The sequence below is a fragment of the Mesoplodon bidens genome, assembly GCF_964165515.1.
Source record: "Mesoplodon bidens genome assembly, chromosome: 4".
Lineage (NCBI taxonomy): Eukaryota > Metazoa > Chordata > Mammalia > Artiodactyla > Ziphiidae > Mesoplodon > Mesoplodon bidens.
In genome coordinates, this window is record NC_138160.1 from 141,178,076 (window position 1) to 141,199,228 (window position 21,153).

At 56.6% G+C, this 21,153-nt stretch overlaps 3 protein-coding genes across 3 annotated transcripts; 2 read left to right on the forward strand and 1 right to left on the reverse strand.

Moving 5' to 3' along the window:
* Positions 1 to 1,323: 1,323 nt before the first annotated feature.
* On the reverse strand, positions 1,324 to 3,590 carry TSSK6 (testis specific serine kinase 6). Its single transcript, XM_081231881.1, has one exon. The coding sequence runs from the start codon at positions 3,529 to 3,531 to the stop codon at positions 2,077 to 2,079; it is 1,455 nt and encodes a 484-aa protein (XP_081088007.1). The 5' UTR covers positions 3,532 to 3,590; the 3' UTR covers positions 1,324 to 2,076.
* A 134-nt stretch (positions 3,591 to 3,724) lies between these two features.
* Positions 3,725 to 11,856, forward strand: NDUFA13 (NADH:ubiquinone oxidoreductase subunit A13). Its single transcript, XM_081231882.1, has 5 exons — positions 3,725 to 3,853; positions 9,509 to 9,587; positions 10,926 to 10,997; positions 11,376 to 11,445; positions 11,663 to 11,856. The coding sequence occupies exons 1-5, from the start codon at positions 3,760 to 3,762 to the stop codon at positions 11,780 to 11,782; spliced, it is 435 nt and encodes a 144-aa protein (XP_081088008.1). The 5' UTR covers positions 3,725 to 3,759; the 3' UTR covers positions 11,783 to 11,856.
* A 589-nt stretch (positions 11,857 to 12,445) lies between these two features.
* On the forward strand, positions 12,446 to 20,866 carry YJEFN3 (YjeF N-terminal domain containing 3; the record flags this gene model as incomplete). The annotated part of the gene is made up of 6 exons (XM_081231960.1): positions 12,446 to 12,504; positions 16,517 to 16,625; positions 18,701 to 18,811; positions 19,048 to 19,161; positions 19,241 to 19,400; positions 20,670 to 20,866. The coding sequence occupies 6 exons, from the start codon at positions 12,446 to 12,448 to the stop codon at positions 20,864 to 20,866; spliced, it is 750 nt and encodes a 249-aa protein (XP_081088086.1).
* Between the last annotated feature and the right edge of the window lie 287 nt (positions 20,867 to 21,153).

A 21,153-nucleotide genomic window follows, 5' to 3' on the forward strand; every position in this document is an offset into this window, starting at 1 on the left:
CACAAGCTCCTCCGTGGACAGAGGGCAAGTCTCATGCATCTTCTCCAGCTAACAAAGGGGACACCAGCCCTGGTCTCTGAGACCTTGTCCCCTCTGAACTGAGTTGTGCGTGTGGCCGTGAAGCAGGAGGACCCCAGGCCCACTGCTTACACAGATCAATCAGTGGACAGAAAAAGGCATGTGCCATGCCCCAGGCATTGGGATCACACCTTGAGACAAGGGTGAGGAGGGAAAGAATGGGGTATCACGGGAGGTGACCTTTTTAGGCCAAGTCTTGCGTGAAGGGAGGGGAAAAGTGGTGCAGGGAGTGGGAGCAGCCTGTGCAAAGCCTCGGAGGTGAGACCAAGCAAGGCAGGTTGAGGACAAAGGAGAGTAGTGTGGCTGGACCTTGGGGGCAAGGGGAAAAGGATGTGGGTTTTATTCTGAGTGAGCAAGTCATTTCCCCTTTATTAGCCTGTTTCTTCCTCTGCAAAATGAGGGGGTTGGGGCCACAGCCTATTTGAAGGGAGTGAGGGAGAGGTGGCACATAATCCCCAGGGCACCTGAGAGCCATGGAGGGTGAGGGAGCAGGGGTGGGGTATGGTCAGACCCATAAATGACTACCCTCCTCAGGTACTGTGGGGCTCTGGTGGAGGCAGGTAGGATAAGGGCCTAGGGAGGTGTTTCCCATACACCCCAAATGACAACAGCCACTGTCACCAAACCCAGTAACCTCATCACAGGCAAAATAACCCTCAATCTCCCCCAGACCCTGTGGGGTCCCTCAACAGATACCAGACACACACCTTTTACCTCTCCACCTCCTTTCCCCCTCCATTCCAGCTACAGGAGTTCCTAGCATTACTCAAACACACCAGCTCCATCTTGTCTTGGGAACACTTGGAACACTCCTTTTGCTGTTTCCAGTGTTTGATTCCTTCCCGGCTCAGCTCAAATGTCGTTCCCTTCAGTCCCTCCTTGCTCACCCCCACCTGGCATTTAGCAACAACTTACAATTATTTTATTTTCATGCCATTCTTTTATTTCACTTTTCACTTGCTCCCTTCACTGACAGCAGGGATGAATCCAAGCCATTTGGCTGAGTCCCAGAGCCTGGCACACAGCAGGTGCTCAAAAAAATGCATGAATGAACAGAGTACAGAACGAACCCTCAGACAAATGCCCCACCCTCGACTCTCCCCCGAGGCTCTTACCCTCACCAAGGAAGGGACCCTCACTAAGGAGAGCTTCCACCACCTCCCCACCCCACTTCAGACATATCTGGGTGCAAATCTTGGCTGTTCTTGGGCAAGTGATACCGGTGTGGGCATCAATTTCCTCTTTTGCAAATGCTGTTTCTGTAGGGACAGGCGACCCCCGCCCCTTGCTGTACCATCCTTAAACACCAGAAGGGTGCTGGGGTTCTTGCCCCCTAGTCCAGCACCTCCATTCCCAGGACCATTACGACGCCGGGGACGACTCCAAAGCCCCTTCGAGTCTGCCCAGATGGGAAGCCTGAAAGGTCTGGGTGCGAATCCTTCCAACTCCCTTTTCAGACCTGTAGCAAGAACCTCCACAAGCCTTTCTCTAAAATGGGGCGCCCGCGCCTGCCTTCTCCCAGGGAGCGATCCCCTCCCCCCAGCTCCGTAAAAGGGGGCCGTCGCTAGAGCCAGGTGCGAGAAGGAGCGAGTTTATTGCAAGTTCCAAGGGGGGCAGCGCCTGAAGCGGCTGGCTGTGGACAGACGCCCTCCGCGCGCGTCCGCTCGCCAGCAGCTTCTCCAAGCAGCCACTGCCCGCCGCGTAGCGGTCGCTCATTTCGCACGGGGGCAACGTCTCCCTCTCCTCTCCTCCAGCCCCTTCCCGGGGCCTTCTCTCGGGGAACCGAGGAAGCGCACGCGCCCTTCTGCTCTTGGGATCTTGGCGGAGGAGCTGAATTCCAAACGGGGACGACTGCCGCCCCCGGCGTCTAAGTGGGAAAGGGGAAAGGGCGGGTGCGCAGTGGCGCGCGACGGCTTCGCGGAACTCCGGAAGCGCGCTTCTTGCGCGTGCGCTGCGCTTGCGCAGTGCTCGGGGCGGGGGGAATGGTGGGAACCCCGGCTAATAGCCGGAGTCCCCCGAACGCAGCCAGCAGTTGCGCGCTACTTGGCTCGCGGAGGGCCTGGCCGACGGGCTGAACTGCAGCAACTTGGCTATTAGGGCCTTGCAGCACTCAGACAGCTCGAGGTCATCGGGGTAGAGAACGCCGCGCTTCTGATGCCGGGGCAGGCCGGCGATGTCGGAGTCGTCGAAGGGCATACACCCGGTGACCATGACGTAGAGCACAACACCCAGGCTCCATATGTCGTACTTCTTGGGGTCGTAGGGGATGCCGAGGAGTACCTCGGGCGACGCATAGGCGGCCGAGCCGCAGTAGGTGGTGCTCAGGTCGGGGTAGCCATGCGCCTGACGGCCGAAGCCGAAGTCGGTGAGCTTGACGCGGCGTTCATCAGGGCTCAGCAGCACGTTTTCGCACTTGAGGTCGCGGTGCACCAGGTGGTGGTCGTGCAGGTAGCGCACAGCACCGGCGATCTGCGCGAAGAGGTCGCGCGCCTGCCCCCCGGGGATGCGCCCGTTTCGCTGCACGGCCTGCAGTAGGTCGGTGGCGGCCGCCTCCATCACGATGTACAGCTTCCCGTTGCACACCTCGATGAACTCGAAGACGTGCACGATGTGCGGGTGCCGCACGCCCCGAAGGATGGACAACTCGCGTGGCAGGAACTTGTTGACGAATTCTGGCGGCGCGCGCCGCCGGTCCACCACCTTGATGGCCACCGTGCCCTTGTATTTCTTGGACGTGGCCACCTTCACCTTGGAGTAACTGCCCTCGCCTATCGTGCGGCCCAGCTTATAGCCGAGTTCGCTCAGAAGTTTGTCGCCCGACATGGTGGCGCCTGGGGCGCGTGGGGAGCCGGAGGCGGCTGCTGTCGGTGGGCGGCCGGACTCCGATCTCGGACCTAGCCCATGGCGCTTGGCACCTGCACACCCGCACCCCCCATGTGCCCACTCCCGGGCCCCCACCGCCGCGGTGCGCTTTAATTGCCTAGGTAACAATTTCTGCCTTGTGAAGTGACCGCTGGCGTCACCCCGCCTCGGGGTGGGGGTGGGGCCCAGACCCCGCCCCGTAGGGCCCCCCAAGGCCCTAGCTAGGGCTTTGTGACTCATAATCACTCTGAATGGTCCAGTTCCCAATGAGAGGACACTAGCAAGGAGTCCCGACCACCACCGGGAGTGGAATCCGTGCCTGGGATTGGGGCGGCTCCTCATGAGTCCGAATCTGAGAGCAGCCGTCCCCCAACTTCGGTACTCAGCCCTGACCCTGTGGAGCCCTGGGCTGCCCACAGGGCCCCCCGAGGGGGAGAAAATGGGGAAGAGACCTGGCTCCCTCGGGAGCCTGAGGTTTCTAACTGGCCTGCACATCGCCCCAGAGGGAAGGTGAATGGGTGGTCCTTTGGTGCGAGGACCCTGGCGACCGGACGGGCTGCAGGCTTTGACACCGACTGAGCCACGCCCCATGTGGGAGAAGAGAAAAATAAGGACTCTACGGCCGCAGCTGGGGCGTGCAATCGATCCCGGGCCCAGCTATCCGAGCTCTCCCACGCACTGGGGTAGGTAGGTGCACCAGCGCCCTAGGTTTCGAAGCCGGGTCCGAGACCGGCGCGGCAGCTTCCGCCACACTCATCATGGCGTTGGTCGCCGTTGCGTAACTTCCTCCCGCGACCGGAAGCGCAGCTTCCTGTCAGCATGGCGGCGTCGAAGGTGAAGCAGGATATGCCCCCGCTGGGGGGCTACGGCCCTATCGACTACAAGCGGAACCTTCCGCGTCGGGGACTGTCGGGTCAGTGTCGTCCTGCGCCCGGGTGTCAGGGTCTGGGCCTTCTGGGTGCCGCGGCGGGGTCGGGACGCCGGGGAGTCTAGCGGGCCTTAGTTTCCCTCTCCATATGACGGGAGGCGGAGTTCCAGGATCCCCAACAGCTTCAGTACTAACAATAACGACAACTGCTGCAGTTTGTCGAGCATTTACTAAGCCCTTTGCCTCCTCGGAACAGCCCAAGAGGTCGGTCCCGTTAATTATTCCCATTTTACAGTTGATGAAACTGTGGTTAATTTAGCCCGCGCCGCGATCCTTCCGCCACGCTCCGGTTTCACAGGTGGGGAAACTGAGGCCCGAGAGAGGATGCGACCTCCCCACAGGGCCACCCAGAGCAAAGCTGGGGCCGAAACCCGGAATACCGAGGGAATTTAAAAGATGTTCTGAAAAAAAAAAAGAGAAGATGTTATGTGCAGTGGTTCCTCTCTGGTGGCCCCCAACTTCAGGCTATCCCAGAATTTTGTGTTCTTAAAATTGTCAAGGGTTCTAAGTAACGTTTTAAAATTTTTTATTGGGTTCAACACAAAAAAGTGTAAGCGCGAAAGTAAAAGGCGCCCATACTCTGCACCCAAGGATAACAGAGAATTACAAAACATGTAAAACGAGTTAAGAATGAATACTTTGCTGCAAGTCATTGAACTTTACATTTAACCGTGCGCACGTTATGCAAATTATGCCTCAATTAAAAAGCAAAAAAAATCATGGGCATGGTTTCAAAAAAAAAAGTAATTATTCAGACAGTAGAAAAGTTACTGTCAGGTGAAAACTCAGGTCTTCCCCTGCCCCTTCTTGGCTTTTTTGTAATCCAGAACAAAGGTTGGCAAACTTTTTCCGTAAAGAGCCAGATAAATAGTTTGTGCTTTCTCTGCCAGATGGTCTTTATCCACTATTGCTGCTTTTTTTTACAACTTTGCAAACCTAAAAGTGTTCTTAGCCCGAGGGACATACAAAAACAGGTTACAGACTAGATTGGGCACCAAATGGGCACTCAACTCTAGACTCATTCCTAGATTCAACAAATATAAAGCGATCTGAGTCTCTTCTTAACACCCAGGTCAGTGCACTCCTCGGGTGTGTGACATGAGGTCTGTTTATACATGGATAGTTCTGTGACCCGGCTGCAGACCAGGCTGCAGAAGGACCCTAGGCCTTGGGTCTCCCTGGGCTTCCCACAGTCAGCATCTCTTTCATTTTTAAATCACAAATGTGGCCCGTATCCCGGTCCTCTTCCAGTTAATAATACAGCAGTGCCTCCCGTGTGCCTCAGATACCACCGATTGGGGTTGGGTCTCCCATCACAGCCCTTGACACCAACTTTCATTGCAGCACATACAGACCCACCCCAGTCTTTCCTGGTTGCAGAGGGGTGAGGAATATAAGACCACATTCCTTTCTGGGATGTGGTCTTTGTTTATGTACCTGCATTTAGTGATTGTTGAGTGCGTCCGTGGTGCTGGGCTGTGTCCTGAGGAGCTCACTGTTTAGCTGAGGAGACAGACACATCACTCCATAATTTCCCGTTGTAGTCAGTGCCAAGGCCCAGGATAACTGGGGCTTGCTTTAGCCAGAATGGGCGAAAGGACTTCTCTGAAAAGGATTTCCCCAGGCAGAGGGAACAGTAAATGCAAAGGCCCTACAGTCTGTCTTGCACCCTGCCCCCGTCCTCTGTCCTCCAGCCTTATCCACAGCTGCCCTCTCCCAGTCAGTCTTGCTCTTGTCAAGGCACCGTGGTCCCAAGCCTGGCACCGACTCCCCTTTTCTCCGCCTGGCCCACTCAGCGCCAACATCCCAGAACATGCCAAGCTGGCTCAGGCCGCCTTTAATCCACGCTGCTACCGAAGTGACTGCTACCCCCACCTTTTCCCCTTATCTCTCACCCCCAGCTCTCCTCTCTCCACTCCCACCTGCACCCAGCGAGTGGCCCTTTCTTTTTTTCTGGTATCTTTAACATTTTTATTGAGATTCACATGCCATACCATACAGTTCACCCATTTCATGTGTACAGATCACCAATTTTTAGTCTATTCACAGTTATGCAACCATCGCCATGATCTAAACTTACAACATTTTCATCACCCCAAAAAGAAATGCTCTACCCGTTAGCAGTCACTCCACATCCTCTCCCAGCCCCTGACAAGCACTAATCTGCTTTCTGTCTCTATGGATTTGCCTGTCATATAAATGGCATCATTCACTCTGTGTCCTTTTTGTGTGACTTTTCTCAACACATTTTTTTTTTTTTTTTTTTTTTTTGCGGTATGTGGGCCTCTCACTGTTGTGGCCTCTCCCGTTGCGGAGCACAGGCTCCAGACACGCAGGCTCAACGGCCATGGCTCACGGGCCAAGCCGTTCCGCGGCATGTGGGATCCTCCCAGACCAGGGCACGAACCCGTGTCCCCTGCATCGGCAGGCGGACTCTCAACCACTGCACCACGAGGGAAGCCCTCTCAACACATTTTTAATGCTTATGTTGCAGTGTTTCAGTGCTTCATTCTTTTTTATGGCTGAATAATATTCTTGTACGGATGGACCACATTTTGTGTGTCCATTTACCACTTGCTGGACATTTGAGTTGTCTCCACCTTTTGGCTGTTACGAACAGTGCTGCTGTGAACATTCCTGTACAGGTTTCTGTGTGAACATATGTTTCCTTTCTCTTAGGTGGAGTGGAATTGCTGGGTCAGATGGTAACTCCCCATTTAACATTGTGAGGAACTGCCAGACTGTTCCCAAATTGGCTATACCATTTTACGTTCCCACCTGCAATGTACGGGAGTTCAAATTTCTCTGCATCTGGACAACACTAATTACTTTCCATTTAAGAAACTTTTAGCCATGCTAGTAGGTGTGAGGTGGTATCTAGCGTGGCTTTGATTTGCATTTCCCTTGGGACTAACGATGTTGAACATCTTTTTTTTTTTTTTTTTTTTTTTTTTTTTTGCTGTACGCGGGCCTCTCAGTGTTGTGGCCTCTCCCGTTGCAGAGCACAGGCTCCGGACGTGCAGGCTCAACGGCCACGGCTCACGGGCCTAGCCGCTCCGCGGCATGTGGGATCTTCCCGGACTGGGGCACGAACCCGTGTCCCCTGCATCGGCAGGCCGACTGTCAACCACTGCGCCACCAGGGAAGCCCCATTGAACATCTTTTCATGTGTTTATTGGCCATTTGTATAGCTTCCTTGAAGAAATTTCTATTCAAATCCTTTATGCATTTTTAATTGGGTGGTTAATCATTTTATTATTGAGTTTTAAGAGTTCTTTATATATTTTGGATACCATTCCCTTATCCGGTATATGATCTGCAAATACTTTCTTCCAGTCCGTGGGTTGTCTTTTCAGCTCATTGATGGTGTCTTTTGCAGCACAAAAGTTTTAAATTTCAACGAAGTCCAATTCTATTTTTTCTTTTGTCACTTGTGCTTCTGGTGTCATATCTAAGAAACCATTGCCTTATCCAGGGTCACAGAGAATGACTTCTTTGTTTTCTAAGAGTTTTATGTTTTAGCTCTTAGTACATTGAGGTCTTTGATCCATTTTGAGTTAATTTTTGTGTATGGAGGGAGGAAGGAGCACACTTCTTTTGCATGTGGCTATCTAGTTGTCCAATTTGCTGAAAAGACTGTTCTGTCCCCATTGAATTATCTTGGCACCCTCGTCCAAAATCAATTGACCATAAATGTGAGGGTTTATTTCTGGACTCTCAGCTCTGTTCCATCGATGTACATGTCTATCCTTATGCCAGGGCACACTGTCTTGTACACACAGCTGCGTGATAAGTTTGAAGAGTCCTCCAACTTTGTTCTTCTTTTTCAGAATTGTTTCAGCTATTCTGGTCCCTTGCATTTCCATATGAATTTCACGATCTGCTTGTCAATTTTTGTGGGACTGTGGGGGGAAGGTTGGGATTCTGATGGGGACTGTTGAATCTGTACCTCAGTTTGGAGGATGCTGCCATCTGAACAATGTTAAGTTCCGATCCATGAACACAGGATGCGTTTCTATTCACTTAGGTCTTCTTTACACGTGGCCCGTACCCCCTTCTGGGCATGCCCCTCGTTGGCCTCTCCCACCAGACTGGCAGCTCTGGAGGCACAGACACCCCCTGAGGGCCTGGGGCCTTGGCCTCACCACTGTCAATGAGGAATAGATGAGTTAGAGCTGCATCGTCTTAAAGGCCACCTTACCTTAGTCTTGGAATTTATCTTACAGATGGGCCCACATGTGGGTGCCCAATGTTGAGGGCAAGAGGTCCTCACAAAGACAGTCTCTCAGTCTTTTCCCTGGGGCTGGGTCAGAAGAAGCAGCCCCGGGCCTCTCTGCAGCTGTTGCAAATAACGGGCAGCTCTGATGAAACACTCCCACCCAATGGAAAGAACGTTGAGTGCCCAGCGCAGGTGGTCAGCCATTGTGGAAGAGCCATGGGTGCAGTAGGGACTGGTCCTGGGCACTCGGCCCTCTCAGGAGAGGTCCTACTTCTGAGCACAGGAACCAGGGTGCCCTCGCTACCTTGTCCCCCATAACGTGGAAGTGCCTTACCCTGAGCTCATGTTTTTAACAGGTTGAACTAAAGGGATTTAAAAATTGAGCCAGTTTCTCATTTATCTCTGGGTCCAACAGAGGTGCCAGGGGAGCCTTGTGCTGGAGACGAGCTGAAGAAGAAAGAGCCCCCACTTTGTCCCCCCACGAGTCCCAGGAAGTGGCTTTACCCACCATTTGCCGGTCGTTTACTGGGTGTTAAATGGAGCTCGGTCTGGCTGAGCTTGTCAATTCATCCTAGCAACCACGAGTTCTGTCCAGAGGAGAGACTGAGGCTTGAAAGATGAGGTGGTGCAGGACGAGCCAGCCCCAGCCAGGCCCCAAGCGTCCAGACCTCCCTGAAGACCCCAGCAGGCCCACGGCCTGTCAGTCAGAATTACAGCACAGGTGCCCACGGGTTCTCAATAACTATTCATTTCAGCCTCTGTCTCCTGGGGTCCCGGGAAGGGGCTCCACCCAACTGGGCCGGGAGGAAGCAGCACCTGGGAGCCCAGAGGGTGGCTGGGCAGCCCCTGCAGGGCACTGCCTGCCTCCGGAAGCCCCATCCAGGCCCCTGTGGGCAGCACATAGGGAGGTGGCCCAGGCAGCTGGGACCCAGCATGGACACCGTCCTTCCCCATGGGGATCAGCTGGCTGAAGGGAACCAAACAACCTTCTAGTCAGTGGTGGGGCCAGGGCCACCCAACTATAAACATTTAGGCCCTCAGGCCCTCTCATAGTCTCTGCCCAGCCTATACCTACCAGGAACCCTGGCATGGGGGCAGAGGTGTAGCAGCCTTGCAGCCTGGTGTCCCTGCCCACAGAGTGGGTGAATGGGATAAAGAGTGGGCTGCAGCTGTGGAGGAGGGGGTGTCCAAGGGAGGGGGTAGGTGGACTTTCCACAGAGACAAGAAAAAGTAGTCTGAAAAAATAGGCATTAGAGATGGTACCGGCCATCTCTGGCAGGGGGTTCATGAGGGCTTTTGCCTTCTCCCTCATTCATATTACTGGAGTATTTGCACAGTGAGTGGGTTATGCTTCAGGAGAAGGAAGGACAAGGTGGCCTGTCCCACGTGCAGGTGCTGAGCAGCGCCCCCTCTCCCCACAGGCTACAGCATGTTCGCCGTGGGCATCGGGACCTTGCTGTTCGGGTACTGGAGCATGATGAAGTGGAACCGCGAACGCAGGTAGGCCCTGCGCCGGTGAGGAGGGGAGGGTGGGGACGTGTGCCTGTGGACTTAGTGTACCTCGGGGCCCCTTGTCAACTCCTCAGGCCTCAGGGAGTGCAGCCCTGACACAGCAGGTCCATTTCTGGGCTTTACCCTCAAGTAAGCAAGAAGCTCGCCGCCAGATGTTTACTGCGTGCCCTTGACCTCCACCACTGGGTACCCGAGGGTCCACGTTAGCATAGCAGAGGTGGAGGTGGAGGGACAGGCCCGTGATGCACTCTCTTAGTGGGTTTTTGTCTTTTTGTGGGTGGTGACCGGGCAATGATGATATAAAGGCTTAAAAAGCAGATCATGCAGGACAGTGGCCGGGCCAGCCGTACAGGGCCTGAGGGACCCGGGTCTGCAACGGCCTGGTTGGGACTCTGGCCGCCTCTGAGCTTGCCGAACGCCCCGCCGCGTGGCTCCTTCTCATTGGCTCCCAACGAGCTAGGCCCCTCCACTTTCTCCCACTCTGTGTCCTGTGTCCTTAGCACGCACCTTGAGCTTGCTGGCCCCCAGCAAGGTGGTGCTGGAGAAGGCCTAGCACGTGGAGGGCGCTCAACATTGTTGAGTGAACTCAGGAGCACCTGGCGGGTGCTGGACGCTAGGGCCGCCCCACTGGACAGGCGAGACCAGGCCCAGTCTCCCAGAGGGACCCAGTAGTAACCACGGTGTGTGACTGTGGTGAGGGCAGCAGCCTGGAGCGGGGCTGCTACCCTGGGTCCTGGGGGATGGGGAGGGGGTGGGAGGGTTGAGGTGGGGGCTGAAGTTCACCCACACCCTTCCTTGTGCTGCTGTGAGATTTCTGGTGATGAGGGGACAGGGCCAGAGGCCACTCCCTGGGCCACATCACTGGGCATCGCTCTCCCCACACCTCCCAGCACAGATGGGGCTGGTGGCTTGGAGATGCCAAAAAGCATGGAGAAGAAAGGAGCTGCCCATGATGCTTGCTCCCCCACGGCTATTTTGCGGTGAAAGTGATGTGATTTTGTAAGGTCCAGAACCCCATGATGAACGTTCCCCACAGTTCACTGCAATTATCAGTCCCGGGCTATTTTTAGGATTTTAAAAAAAGTTTTGAACTGAAAAGAAAGTGTGAAGCCAGCAGTCTTGTGGACTGACGCTGCCTGTGTCAACTGCATGCCCCCCCATGCCCCCTCTCAGGCTGCCGGTGGGCAGAACCCACTGCCCAAGCCCTTCCCCCTTGCTTGCCTCTCCGCCAAACCCCTTTCCAGGGTAATGCATGTCCAAGGGCCTCATTATCCACCCCCCATCCCACCGTGGCCTGATCTGAGTGTTGGTTTTGGGGTTTCACAGGCGCCTGCAGATCGAGGACTTCGAGGCCCGCATTGCACTGATGCCTCTGTTGCAGGCAGAGAAGGACCGCAGGTGTGCCGCTGGGGCCAGGGTCGGGAGGTTACAGGCCTGAGTGCTGCAGCCTGTAGCGTGGGATAAGGCCAGAACACACATGGGGACCGACAGCCATGACCTTGTACATGGCTCCGGGGGATGCCCTCGTCCTTGGAGAGGGCCCCAAACTTGATTTGCAGCAGAGACCCAAGAGAGAATGGAAGGGCTTCTGGAGGAAGCACTGGGGGCATTGCGGCCGGACAGGAGGACAGTAAGAGTCTGCCAGTGGAAGAAAGGAAAGAAGAGGCAGGAGGTGATGGGGAGGAGGTGGGGCAGGGACACGTTTGGCAGGTTTGTTCGGCAGGGGCCCCTCAGGGTGGTCAGGCCTGTCCCCCACCTCCCACCTTGTCCTTGCAGGGTTCTCCAGATGCTTCGGGAGAACTTGGAGGAGGAGGCGATCATCATGAAGGACGTGCCGGATTGGAAGGTGGGTCCTCGGCAGGGAGGGCGGGGGTCTAGGCCACTGCAGAAACGCAGCCTTCCACAGAAAACCTGGGGCCGAGGGGTAGTGGGTGTCAAGTGCCAGAAGGGGAAGGCAGTTTTGGGTGTAGGCACAGTGGCTGCGAGGCCTGGTGGGGTCCCAGCAGGCTGCATGGGCCTAAGGGGTTAACTGCGCCGCCACCCATACCCTTCTGTCCCCGCAGGTGGGCGAGTCCGTGTTCCACACAACGCGCTGGGTGACCCCCACGATGGGCGAGCTCTACGGGCTGCGCATGAACGAGGAGATTCTCCGCGCCACCTATGGCTTCATGTGGTACACGTAGGCGCCTGTGCCCCTCAGACCACTGGACCCCTACTCCCTCCCTACCAGGAGAGAATAAACGCTTTGGAGACTGGCTTGCCTGTGTCCTAGGGGCTGAGTGATTGGGGGTTGGGGGCTACGGGGTGTCACAGGAGGTGCAGGGACTAGGAGAAGATGCCAATGGGATGACCCCTGGATCACCCTTCAGCATCAGCTACCAAATATGCCTGGACTTTTTCCTACCTCTTTTGAAACCCTGCTTGTCAGCAGCCAACCCTTTCAGACTCGGGGGCTTCTCCACCTGGGTACGGGGTGGGTGGGTGACCTGCATAGGAGAGCACCGGGGTGAAGAGGGGCACAGCACAGGCGGGTCCCCTCGCTCCTAGGCCAGGATCCCATAGCAGGGGTAACCGGCCCATCGCTGCCCCTCCAGACTTTGTTTTCCTGCCAATGTTCGCAACTCTGGGATTCCCACCATCCTCTGAGGCAGCTCCATTCCTGGCGCAGTGGGGTTAAAGTCCACTTGCACCTACCGACCAACGGCTGCGCACAGCGCCTTCGCGGCATCTCCTGATTGGCGGACACACAGGGTGGGCGGGAGGAGAGAGGACGCCCCCTCTGCCCAGGGATGCACTTAAAAGGCTGTGGTGGTGGTGGCTGCCTGCGCGCCCAGATCACCTCCGCCATGAGCAGCGCGGCTGGCCCGGACCTAGCGGAGGCACCCAAGGAGCGGTGTTTCCTCAGGTCAGCCGGGGAGAGGGATGGGAGGCTGGGGCATGGCTGGAAGAGGGCCTGGGGGACCAGGGGCTGTAGATCAGAGGCAAAGGCATGGCCGGGTTGGGGGGCGGGGAGAATCCCAGGCCCATCCCGCATTTCACTGGAGAGACTAAGCCTGCAGCTGCCGACACCTCCAAAGCTGCGTTGCCAGGGAAACGGCATCTGCAGCAGGCCCGCCCCTCATGAATTACTCATCAGCACCACTGGATGCTCCCCCATTACCCACAGCCTAAGCAGGGCCCTCCTCCCCTTTCCATCTTTCCCAGGGACCCTGGAGCCCATGCCCCTTGTCCCCCATCCGGGAAGAGCTGAGTTCTTTTAGCTCCTCAAATGCTCACACCCTCCTTGATAGTGCACCTGCTACTGACCCCTTGTTCAGAGAAGAAAACTGAAGGCTGGGGAGGGAAGCCACTGGCTGAGCTAGGGCTAAAGTGATTTTTAAATACATAGAGCCACTTGCCAGTGGGCTGATGAATTTGGGGTCTGGAGCTGGCAGCTGTGGTTGTGCCTTCCACCTTGTCCTAAGTCATCCTCTGTGTCCTTCTCTAAGCACTTGTGACATGGGACCCCAAGCAGGGCTGTAGACCTCACTGTAAACCAGACCCCACAGTCCTTTGTGTGGCCACCTGCCCACTGTCCACTCAGCCCTTCTTCTCAAGGCAGATACTGTGCAGCGACTGGCTGATGTCCAGACTCAGCGAGAGACCCAGCACATGCTAGGCAGGGGGAAGAAAGTGTTCTAGAAGCTGGAGCTGCGACTTCACCTGGTGTGGGGGATGGGGGGGCCTCAGATGCCAACTAAGGAGTGACAGGGTGCTGTGTGTTGGGTGGGAGTGGAACACGGGGAGAGGAGGCTGAGATGGGAGACATAATGGGGGCATGTAAGTAAGGTGAGGAATTTGAATATTCTCTGAATACTGGGCACCCATAAGAAGGTTTGGGACGGGGGGTGGTGAAATCTGGTGGTCACGTTTTCAAAGCCCCCTCGGCTTGTGTTGAGTCGGGGGGGATGTGGCTGCAGTAGGCAGCCAGGTGAGCAGTGACGAAGGGCTGGTGGGCAGAGGCATGAGGGTGGAGAGGAGCAGATGGAGCTGAGAAAGCAGGGAGTGTGTGGCACAGGCACCCTAGCCTCAGAGCTTCATCTCTAAAAAGCCCCCTCCTGGAGCATTTTGCCCCTTCTGGGGCTGGTGGGCAAATCCCGGGGCCTCACAGCTCCTCTCATCTGGGGGCTGAGGTTGGGAGAAGCAAGAGGCACCCTCATAAACTGAGCACCGCCCCCCAGTCCCGTAACAGTTCTGACCTATCCCCTCCCCTGCCCAGAGCAGCTGCTGCCCCTACCCTCAGGCTCCTAAGCCTGGACTGCCCTCTGCCTGTGGAGTCCCGGTAATCTCTCCAGTGACCTGTTAGGCAGGAAGATAAGGTTCCAAGTGGAGGCCAGAGGCCAGAGCTTTGGAACAGAGAAAGAAGAGGAGGAATGGATGATCCTCCCCCAGCCCTCCTGCGGGGGCAACAGAGCTGTCACAAGATGAAGATAGAGGAATGAACCATATTCTGCCTGCCTGCCTGCCTGCCTGCGCTGGGTCTTTGTTGCTGCTCGCGGGCTTTCTCTAGTTGCGGCGAGCGGGGGCTACTCTTCGTGGAGGTGTGTGGACTTCTCATTGCGGTGGCTTCTCGTTGAGGAGTACGGGCTCTAGGCACACGGATTTCAGTAGTTGTGGCTCGCGGGCTCTAGAGCTCAGGCTCAGTAGTTGTGGCACATGGACTTAGTTGCTCCGCGGCATGTGGGATCTTCCCGGACCAGGGCTCGAACCTGTGTCCCCTGCACTGGCAGGCGGATTCTTAACCCCTGTGCCACCAGGGATGCCCCACTACATTCTTAAGGCGCCTTCGACATTCTTTCCTGGGAGCTGGGCCGGCCTGTCCTGGGGGCGCTCTTCATCTGGCCCCACCATGAGGTCTGTTTCCCCACCTGGTCCTTCAACCTCCTGCAGCATCAGCCGCAGACAACCTGGGAGTTGAATCTGGCTCGGCTCACTGGGGTGACAAGGCATGTCACCTTGCCCTAAGCCTCCATCTTCCCCATCTGTGTGGGACCCTGAAGTATCTTTCTGACCAAGTTTCTCAGCCTCGCTCTCTCTGCCTCTCTTCTGTCCCTTGAACCTGCCAAGTTCATTTCCACCACAGGGCCTCGGCCCTCACTGTTCTTGCCACCTGGATTACCTCCCACAACACTCCAAGCCAGCTCCTCCAGGAAGCCCTCCCTGACTCCCCATCGCATAGCAATGCTTGCTTCCCACCTCCACCCCTCCTGCTGCCTGGCCTGGTCACACTGCACAATTGGCTAGAAGGTTGTGGTCTCCTGTTCACAGAATCAAAAAAAGGAACCTCAGGATTCATCCCAACAAACCTCTGCCCATCTGTAGGTCTCCCTCTGCTTTGCTCACACCCCATCCGTGGCTCTGGAGACAGACACCAAGGGTAGAAGGCTCAGTTTTCCAGCTTGCTTCCTACATGACTCTGGGCAAACCATTGTATTTATCTGAGTTGTTACATGTTCTTCCAACTCTTCTGGGCCTGGTCCTTTTACAATAATAATAATAATAATAATTATCATAATAACAATTATTATTATTATCATTACGCTCTAGGGTGTGCTGAGCTGGGGGCAAGTGCCGTTCCCCAGCTGGAAGGGGTCCTGGCTATGGGAAGCTGGCATCAGGCTATAGACCCTGCCCAGCTGCTCCAGCCCCTGATTCTGGAGTGAAGAACGTCTTTGAGTCCTCAATGCTAGCCAGCTCTTCCTCTCTCTAGCCACCAAGCCCAGACCAAGGCCAGCTTGGGTCCTGCTCTTAGAAGGGCCCAACACTTGGTTTAATGCTCTGCCATCACCATCTTAAAACTCTTAATAATTATTGATCAAGGGGCCCCACATTTGCATTTTGCACTGGATGTCGAAAATTAGCCTGTCCTACCTTCTCTTTTGCAAAGGAGGAAGCAAGGCTCAGAGAGATGAGACGGACCTCAGTCACTCACTGAGCTGGGGGCTGAGCTTCACCTCAAGCACTTTGGCTCCATTTCTCTGGCCACAATTATTGAATTTTATCACTGTCCCTGAAGAGGGATCACCAATGAGTCTCCTAGCTGCAGGCGCCACATCCACCTCCCCATGTGAGCCATCAAACTCTGCTGCCTTGGACTTCCCTGGTGGCGCAGTGGTTAAGAATCTGCTTGCCAATGCAGGGGACACGGGTTCGTGCCCTGGTCCGGGAAGATCCCACATGCTGCGGAGCAACTAAGCCCGTGTGCCACAACTACTGAAGCCCCCGTGCCTAGAGCCCGTGCTCGGCAACAAGAGAAGCCACCACAGTGAGAAGCCTGCACACCACAGTGAAGAGTAGCCCCTGCTCGCCGCAGGGGGAAAGCCCGCGCACGCAGCAACGAACACCCAACGTGGCCAAAAAAGCAAAGCAAAACAAAACAAAACCCTGCTGCCTTTAAAACCCACCTCCCTCCAGGCACCCCCAGTCCAGTTGACCTCCAGTGTCCTAGAATCCTTTCAGTGGTTTTCACTGCCTGAAATCCACGCGTCACCCCCAACAACGAAGTCCTCCATGCTCTATTCCCCCCTCTGGGTTCCTCTTGCCTTGGGGGCTGGGCGCATCTGGGTGAGGCTCTATATCCCATGCTTTGGGGCAATAGAACAAACATGCACTGCCATGCACTTCTTCTACCACCAGAGGGCTCCCGCGCCTCAGGCTTGTGCTCAAAACTCCCGCAGCCTTCCACGCTTCAGTTCAACGGTGTGCGCGATGGATGAGGAAACTGAGGGAGGGTCTTCGGCTCTGGGCACGGGGTGGGGGTGGCATCCGGGCCTGGCTCGGAACATTGGTGGCACATTTCTGGCTCCAGCTGAGTCTCTGTCTCTAAGTCTTTCAGTCTGTTTGTGTCTCTGAGCATCTCTCCCCACTCTGACCCCCAGCACAGCGGAGGCAGCTGCCCTGGAGCGGGAGTTGCTGGAAGATTATCGCTTCGGGCGGCAGCAGCTGGTGGAGTGGTGCGGCCATGCTAGTGCCGTGGCTGTGACCAAGGTACCTGACCCCTGATCCTCAACCTTGACCCTAACCAGATGGCCAGCCCACCAGAGTGGAGGCCTAGCTGCATGACCCCCATGGCCAGGATGGTCATTTCTGCCCTCAAGAAGCCCCTCTTTGCTTGGGGCCACCCCAGCCCATCGCTCAGATGGGGAAACTGAGGTCCAGAGAGGATCATCACTGGCCCAGGCCAGGGTGTTAATGAGCATCAGGACAGAGACGGGGGTCCCCACAGACGTGGAGACAACCATAGAGATGGGTCTGGGGCCCTTGACTGCCTGCCTCTGCCACCTCCTGGGTCTTGAGCAGAGGGGACGTCAGTTCCTGAAGTCTGAGCACCCGCAAACAACTCCCAGCCACAGGTGGGGGAACTGAGGCCCAGAGGTGGGGAGGGGTCTGCACAGGGCCCTGGGGGTTGGAAGTAGAGCTATGTTTGGCTCTGGAGCAAACCCCCAGGCCTCGAGGTGCCTGCAAGAGATGCAAGAATAATAGCAATAATGATACTACTGTCCAGTGTTTCGTGTCATGTTGCCAAACCGCGCTGGGCCTCAGTTTCCTCCTCTGAAAAAGGGTAATAAACTGACACCAATTAATAAACACAAATGCCTTAGGAAAGTGCCTGACTGAGTCAGGGCTCCAACAGGTAACCCTTTTCCTCTTCCTCCCCTTCTTCCTCCTCTTCTTATCACCACTGTATCCTTTTTTTTTTTTTTTTTTTTTGCGGTACGGGGGCCTCTCACTCTGTGGCCTCTCCCGCCGCGGAGCACAGGCTCCGGATGCGCAGGCTCAGCGGCCATGGCTCACAGGCCCAGCCGCTCCACGGCACATGGGATCTTCCCGGACTGGGGCATGAACCCGTGTCCCCTGCATCGGCAGGCGGACTCTCAACCACTGCACCACCAGGGAAGCCCACCACTGCATACTTTTTTGAAAACTTAATATCTTTCTTTATGGGGACTCAATTGTCTTTTAACTTAAATGTTGCTAGTTCCAAGTGAAACAGATCCTGAGTGAGAGGCTCAGAGGAAAAGAGAACAATGAAAATCAAAGCCACAAAAGCAAACCCAGTGTGGTAAACTCACGCCTGGCCATTGATGACCAACCGTCCAGTTTTTGCGCTGAAAGCTCTGTGTTTGTCAGAGGCCCCTCAGTCCTAGCCAGCTTTACGTTATCATTGTCCCCAACTTGGTTGCGGGTCTGGGGCTCTGGGCATGGTGTGGTGGGGTCATAGGTAGGACCAGGTTGGGTCAGGACCTTGCTGAGGCCCTGGGGAAGAGACTCAAAAAGGAGATAACTTTCCCTCTGTGTGGTTGGAGGTTAGAGTATAGTTGGGCCCCCTGGAGCCACCCTGGGCCTGGTAGAGACCCCACAAGCCTGTCCGAGCCATTGTTACTCCCATTCGATAGAGGCTGGGGAAGGAGAATGAGCTGAGGCCAAGCAGAGAGTCAGGGTAGGGCTGAGACTCTTAGCTTTGCGTTAAAGAGAGGGAGATACACAGAGACACAGAGGAGAGTCTGAGAGATACAGAGACGGAGAGAAAGACACAGAGGCGAAGACAGAAATGAGAGAAACAGATGAGGAGAGACACATAGAGAGTCTGAGAGCTACAGAGAGAAAGGGAGGTGAAGACAGAGGCCAACGGAGAGGGACAGACGGAGAGAGACAGGGTATGGTGCGTTGGAAAAATACCCCCCTCCCCTACTCCCCCCAGCTTTGGGGCCTCCGGGAGGGACGGAGGCCTGAAAACATGAGCGGTGGGAGGGGCAGCCACTGCAGTGGAAGAATGTCTGCAACTCAGGCCGAGAATAAACAAACCGCACTCTGGGCTCGGGTGGTGGCAGGAGGCACGTTTTTCTGCTTGGACTTGGCAGAGCCTGAGGCAAGGACTCTGGGTCTCCAACAAGGAAACTGAGGCCCCCAGAGGCCCCGGCCCCTCTCCTCCCGTCCTGTCCTCTTGCCTCCAGGACCGAGCCCTATCCCATCCTCTACTCCAGGCCTCAGTTTCCCCACTGGAGTAAGGAGAAGTTCCGAACGCCATGCCTTTGCCTTTGCCTTTGCTGTGCCCCTGCCAGGTGTTCCCTTTGCCTGCCCACTCCCGGAAGCAGAGGACGGTGCTAGTCGTGTGCGGCCCGGAGCAGAATGGGGCAGTGGGGCTGGTCTGTGCCCGGCACCTGCGGGTGTTTGTGAGTAGCAAGGATTTCCTTGGCCTCCCAGGGTCACACTCCCAACCCATCCTTGAAAAAAAATTGCTTCCTCCTCTTATTAGTGTCTCAGGGGGAGGATGAGGCATGTCAGGTTATAGAATATGCCCAGTGCTTGTGCCAGGCAGCGTCTGCTGCCTGGTACCCAGATCTGGGGACAGAGGCCCAGTGGGGAGCCTGGGAGGGCCCCAGTGCTGACCCCTTCCCGCTCCCCGCAGGAGTACGAACCAACCATCTTCTACCCCACACGCTCACTGGACCCGCTGCACCGGGACCTGACTACCCAGTGTGAGAAGATGGACATCCCCTTCCTGTCCTATCTGCCCACGGAGGTCAGCTCGGGTGGCAACTGAGGGAGTTGGTGGGGGACAGTGCCCCAAGATTGCCTCCTGACCCTGCCTGCCCTCCCAGGTCCAGCTCATCAACGACGCCTACAGGCTGGTGGTGGATGCCGTGCTGGGCCCTGGTGTGGAGCCGGGCAAGGTCGGGGGCCCCTGCATGCGTGCGCTGGCCACGCTCAAGCTACTGTCCATCCCCCTCGTGAGCCTGGACATTCCCTCAGGCATGTCAGGTGGAGCGGGGGGCATGAGGACCTGGAGGGCTTGGGTGGAGGCTCCTGTACCCTGGCTTCTGGTGGTCCCAGCCTGGCTGCCCACTCTGAGCCTCAGTTTCCCCAGTGTGGATGGATCCTGCACCCTGGGTGAGGCTGAGGGTCATGTCCATCCCTCGGATGGGGAATACCCAGGCTGGTGCCCATGTGACCCTGGGTCCCCTCCCCGCTACACCCAGCATAGTGTGCCCGCTGCCCACCCTGGCCCAGTCACCCGGGGCAGACGTGAGCTCACTCGGCAAAGGCCCCGCTCATCCTGGCCACCGCCCCAGGCCTGTTGGAGCCATTAGGCAATGGGCAGAACGGAACAAACAGCTGCTGGCCAGCCAGACCCTCCATGGGGGTGGCCAGGCTCAGGGGGACATCACCCGGCTTACAAGACCCCAGGGTCATACCAGCAGGATGCCACAGAGCGGGGGGGGGGTGTCTAAGGGAGGAGGTGGTCTGAGGGCACAGACTGCAAGCTCATATCTGAACAGATAGCCTTGGACAGAGAGGGTCTCCCTGTTAGGTCAGAAGGGCTTATTAGTGGCCACTAGTCTGAGGGTGGAGGCTCATTTGAGGGATGGCAGCGGCTACAACCCAATGAGGGGGTGGGCAGGGTCCTGCCAAGTCAAAAGGCAAGATCTAGTCTGAAGGTGAAGGCAGGGATGTCAGGTCAGAGGGAAGAGTCTCTAGTCAGAGGGAGGAGGATGGCTGCTCAAGTTGGGAGGGGCGGGGGGCACATCTCGTCAGAGGCAAGAACCTGGGGCAAAGAGACAGGTCTGATGGGGGGAGGCTTGCCTGAGGATGGTGGCAAGTCTGTCCCCTGAGTAGAGAGTGGGGATCTGGGAGGAGGCTGGGAGGTCTGGGTGGAAAGAGACTTTAGTTTAAGTAGGGGAGCTCAGGATTGATAGGCAGGGAGGTATAGAGACAGACGCCAGGTCAGAAGGCAGACGCATAGGTCTGATTGGGAAAGGGCAGCAGGTATAAATGAGGTCGTCTGAAGGCAGAAGCTCTGGTCAGAGGAGGAGGGAAACATATCTGGGGAGCGGGGAGAAACTGGCCTGAGGGCAGAGGCTCAGTTTTATGGGAGGCAGGTCTGACCAAACTCACGGGTCAGAGCAGAGGCTGTGTCTGATGGGGAAGGGGAAGTGGGTGATGGGGCGGCAGTCTCTTGTCTGAGAGCCAGCACCCCTCCCAGCTCCTGATCCCCACCTCCCATCCTTCCTCCCTCAGGCTGGGACCCAGAGACCGGCGGCGGCGACGCCGAGGACGGGCTACGACCCGACGTGCTCGTATCGCTGGCGGCGCCCAAGCAATGCGCCGGCCGCTTCTCCGGGCGCCACCACTTCGTGGCCGGCAGGTTCGTGCCCGACGACGTGCGCCGAAAGTTCGCTCTGCGCCTGCCGGGGTACACGGGCACCGACTGCATCGCGGCGCTTTGACAGCCACCCGTGCGCACGCGGCTTGGGCCCGCGCCAATAAACACACGTACCACCGCCACCTCGCCTGGGCCTCCTCTGTGCGCGGGGTCTGGCGCGGGGGTGGGGAAGCTCAGGGAGGAACTTCCCACCGGTCCCCTGGTGGCCCCAAGGCGGGAGGGATGGAGGGCAGACGTAAATGGGACTTCCCGCTTGCCTCGGAGAAAACTGGAGCCAGAAGAGTGGAGGGTAGATTCAGGGTGGGATTTCCAGGCTGCTCAGGGTGGCCTAAAGCCAATAGAATAGAAGTT

Bases quoted from the DNA above. Each gene is read 5' to 3' on its own strand.
- TSSK6 (XM_081231881.1), bottom strand. From the start codon at position 3,531: ATGGGGCGTGGCTCAGTCGGTGTCAAAGCCTGCAGCCCGTCCGGTCGC.
- NDUFA13 (XM_081231882.1), top strand. From the start codon at position 3,760: ATGGCGGCGTCGAAGGTGAAGCAGGATATGCCCCCGCTGGGGGGCTAC. The intron at 3,854-9,508 runs GTCAGTGTCGTC...CTCTCCCCACAG, and splicing joins TCCGCGTCGGGGACTGTCGG to GCTACAGCATGTTCGCCGTG. The intron at 9,588-10,925 runs GTAGGCCCTGCG...GGGGTTTCACAG, and splicing joins AAGTGGAACCGCGAACGCAG to GCGCCTGCAGATCGAGGACT.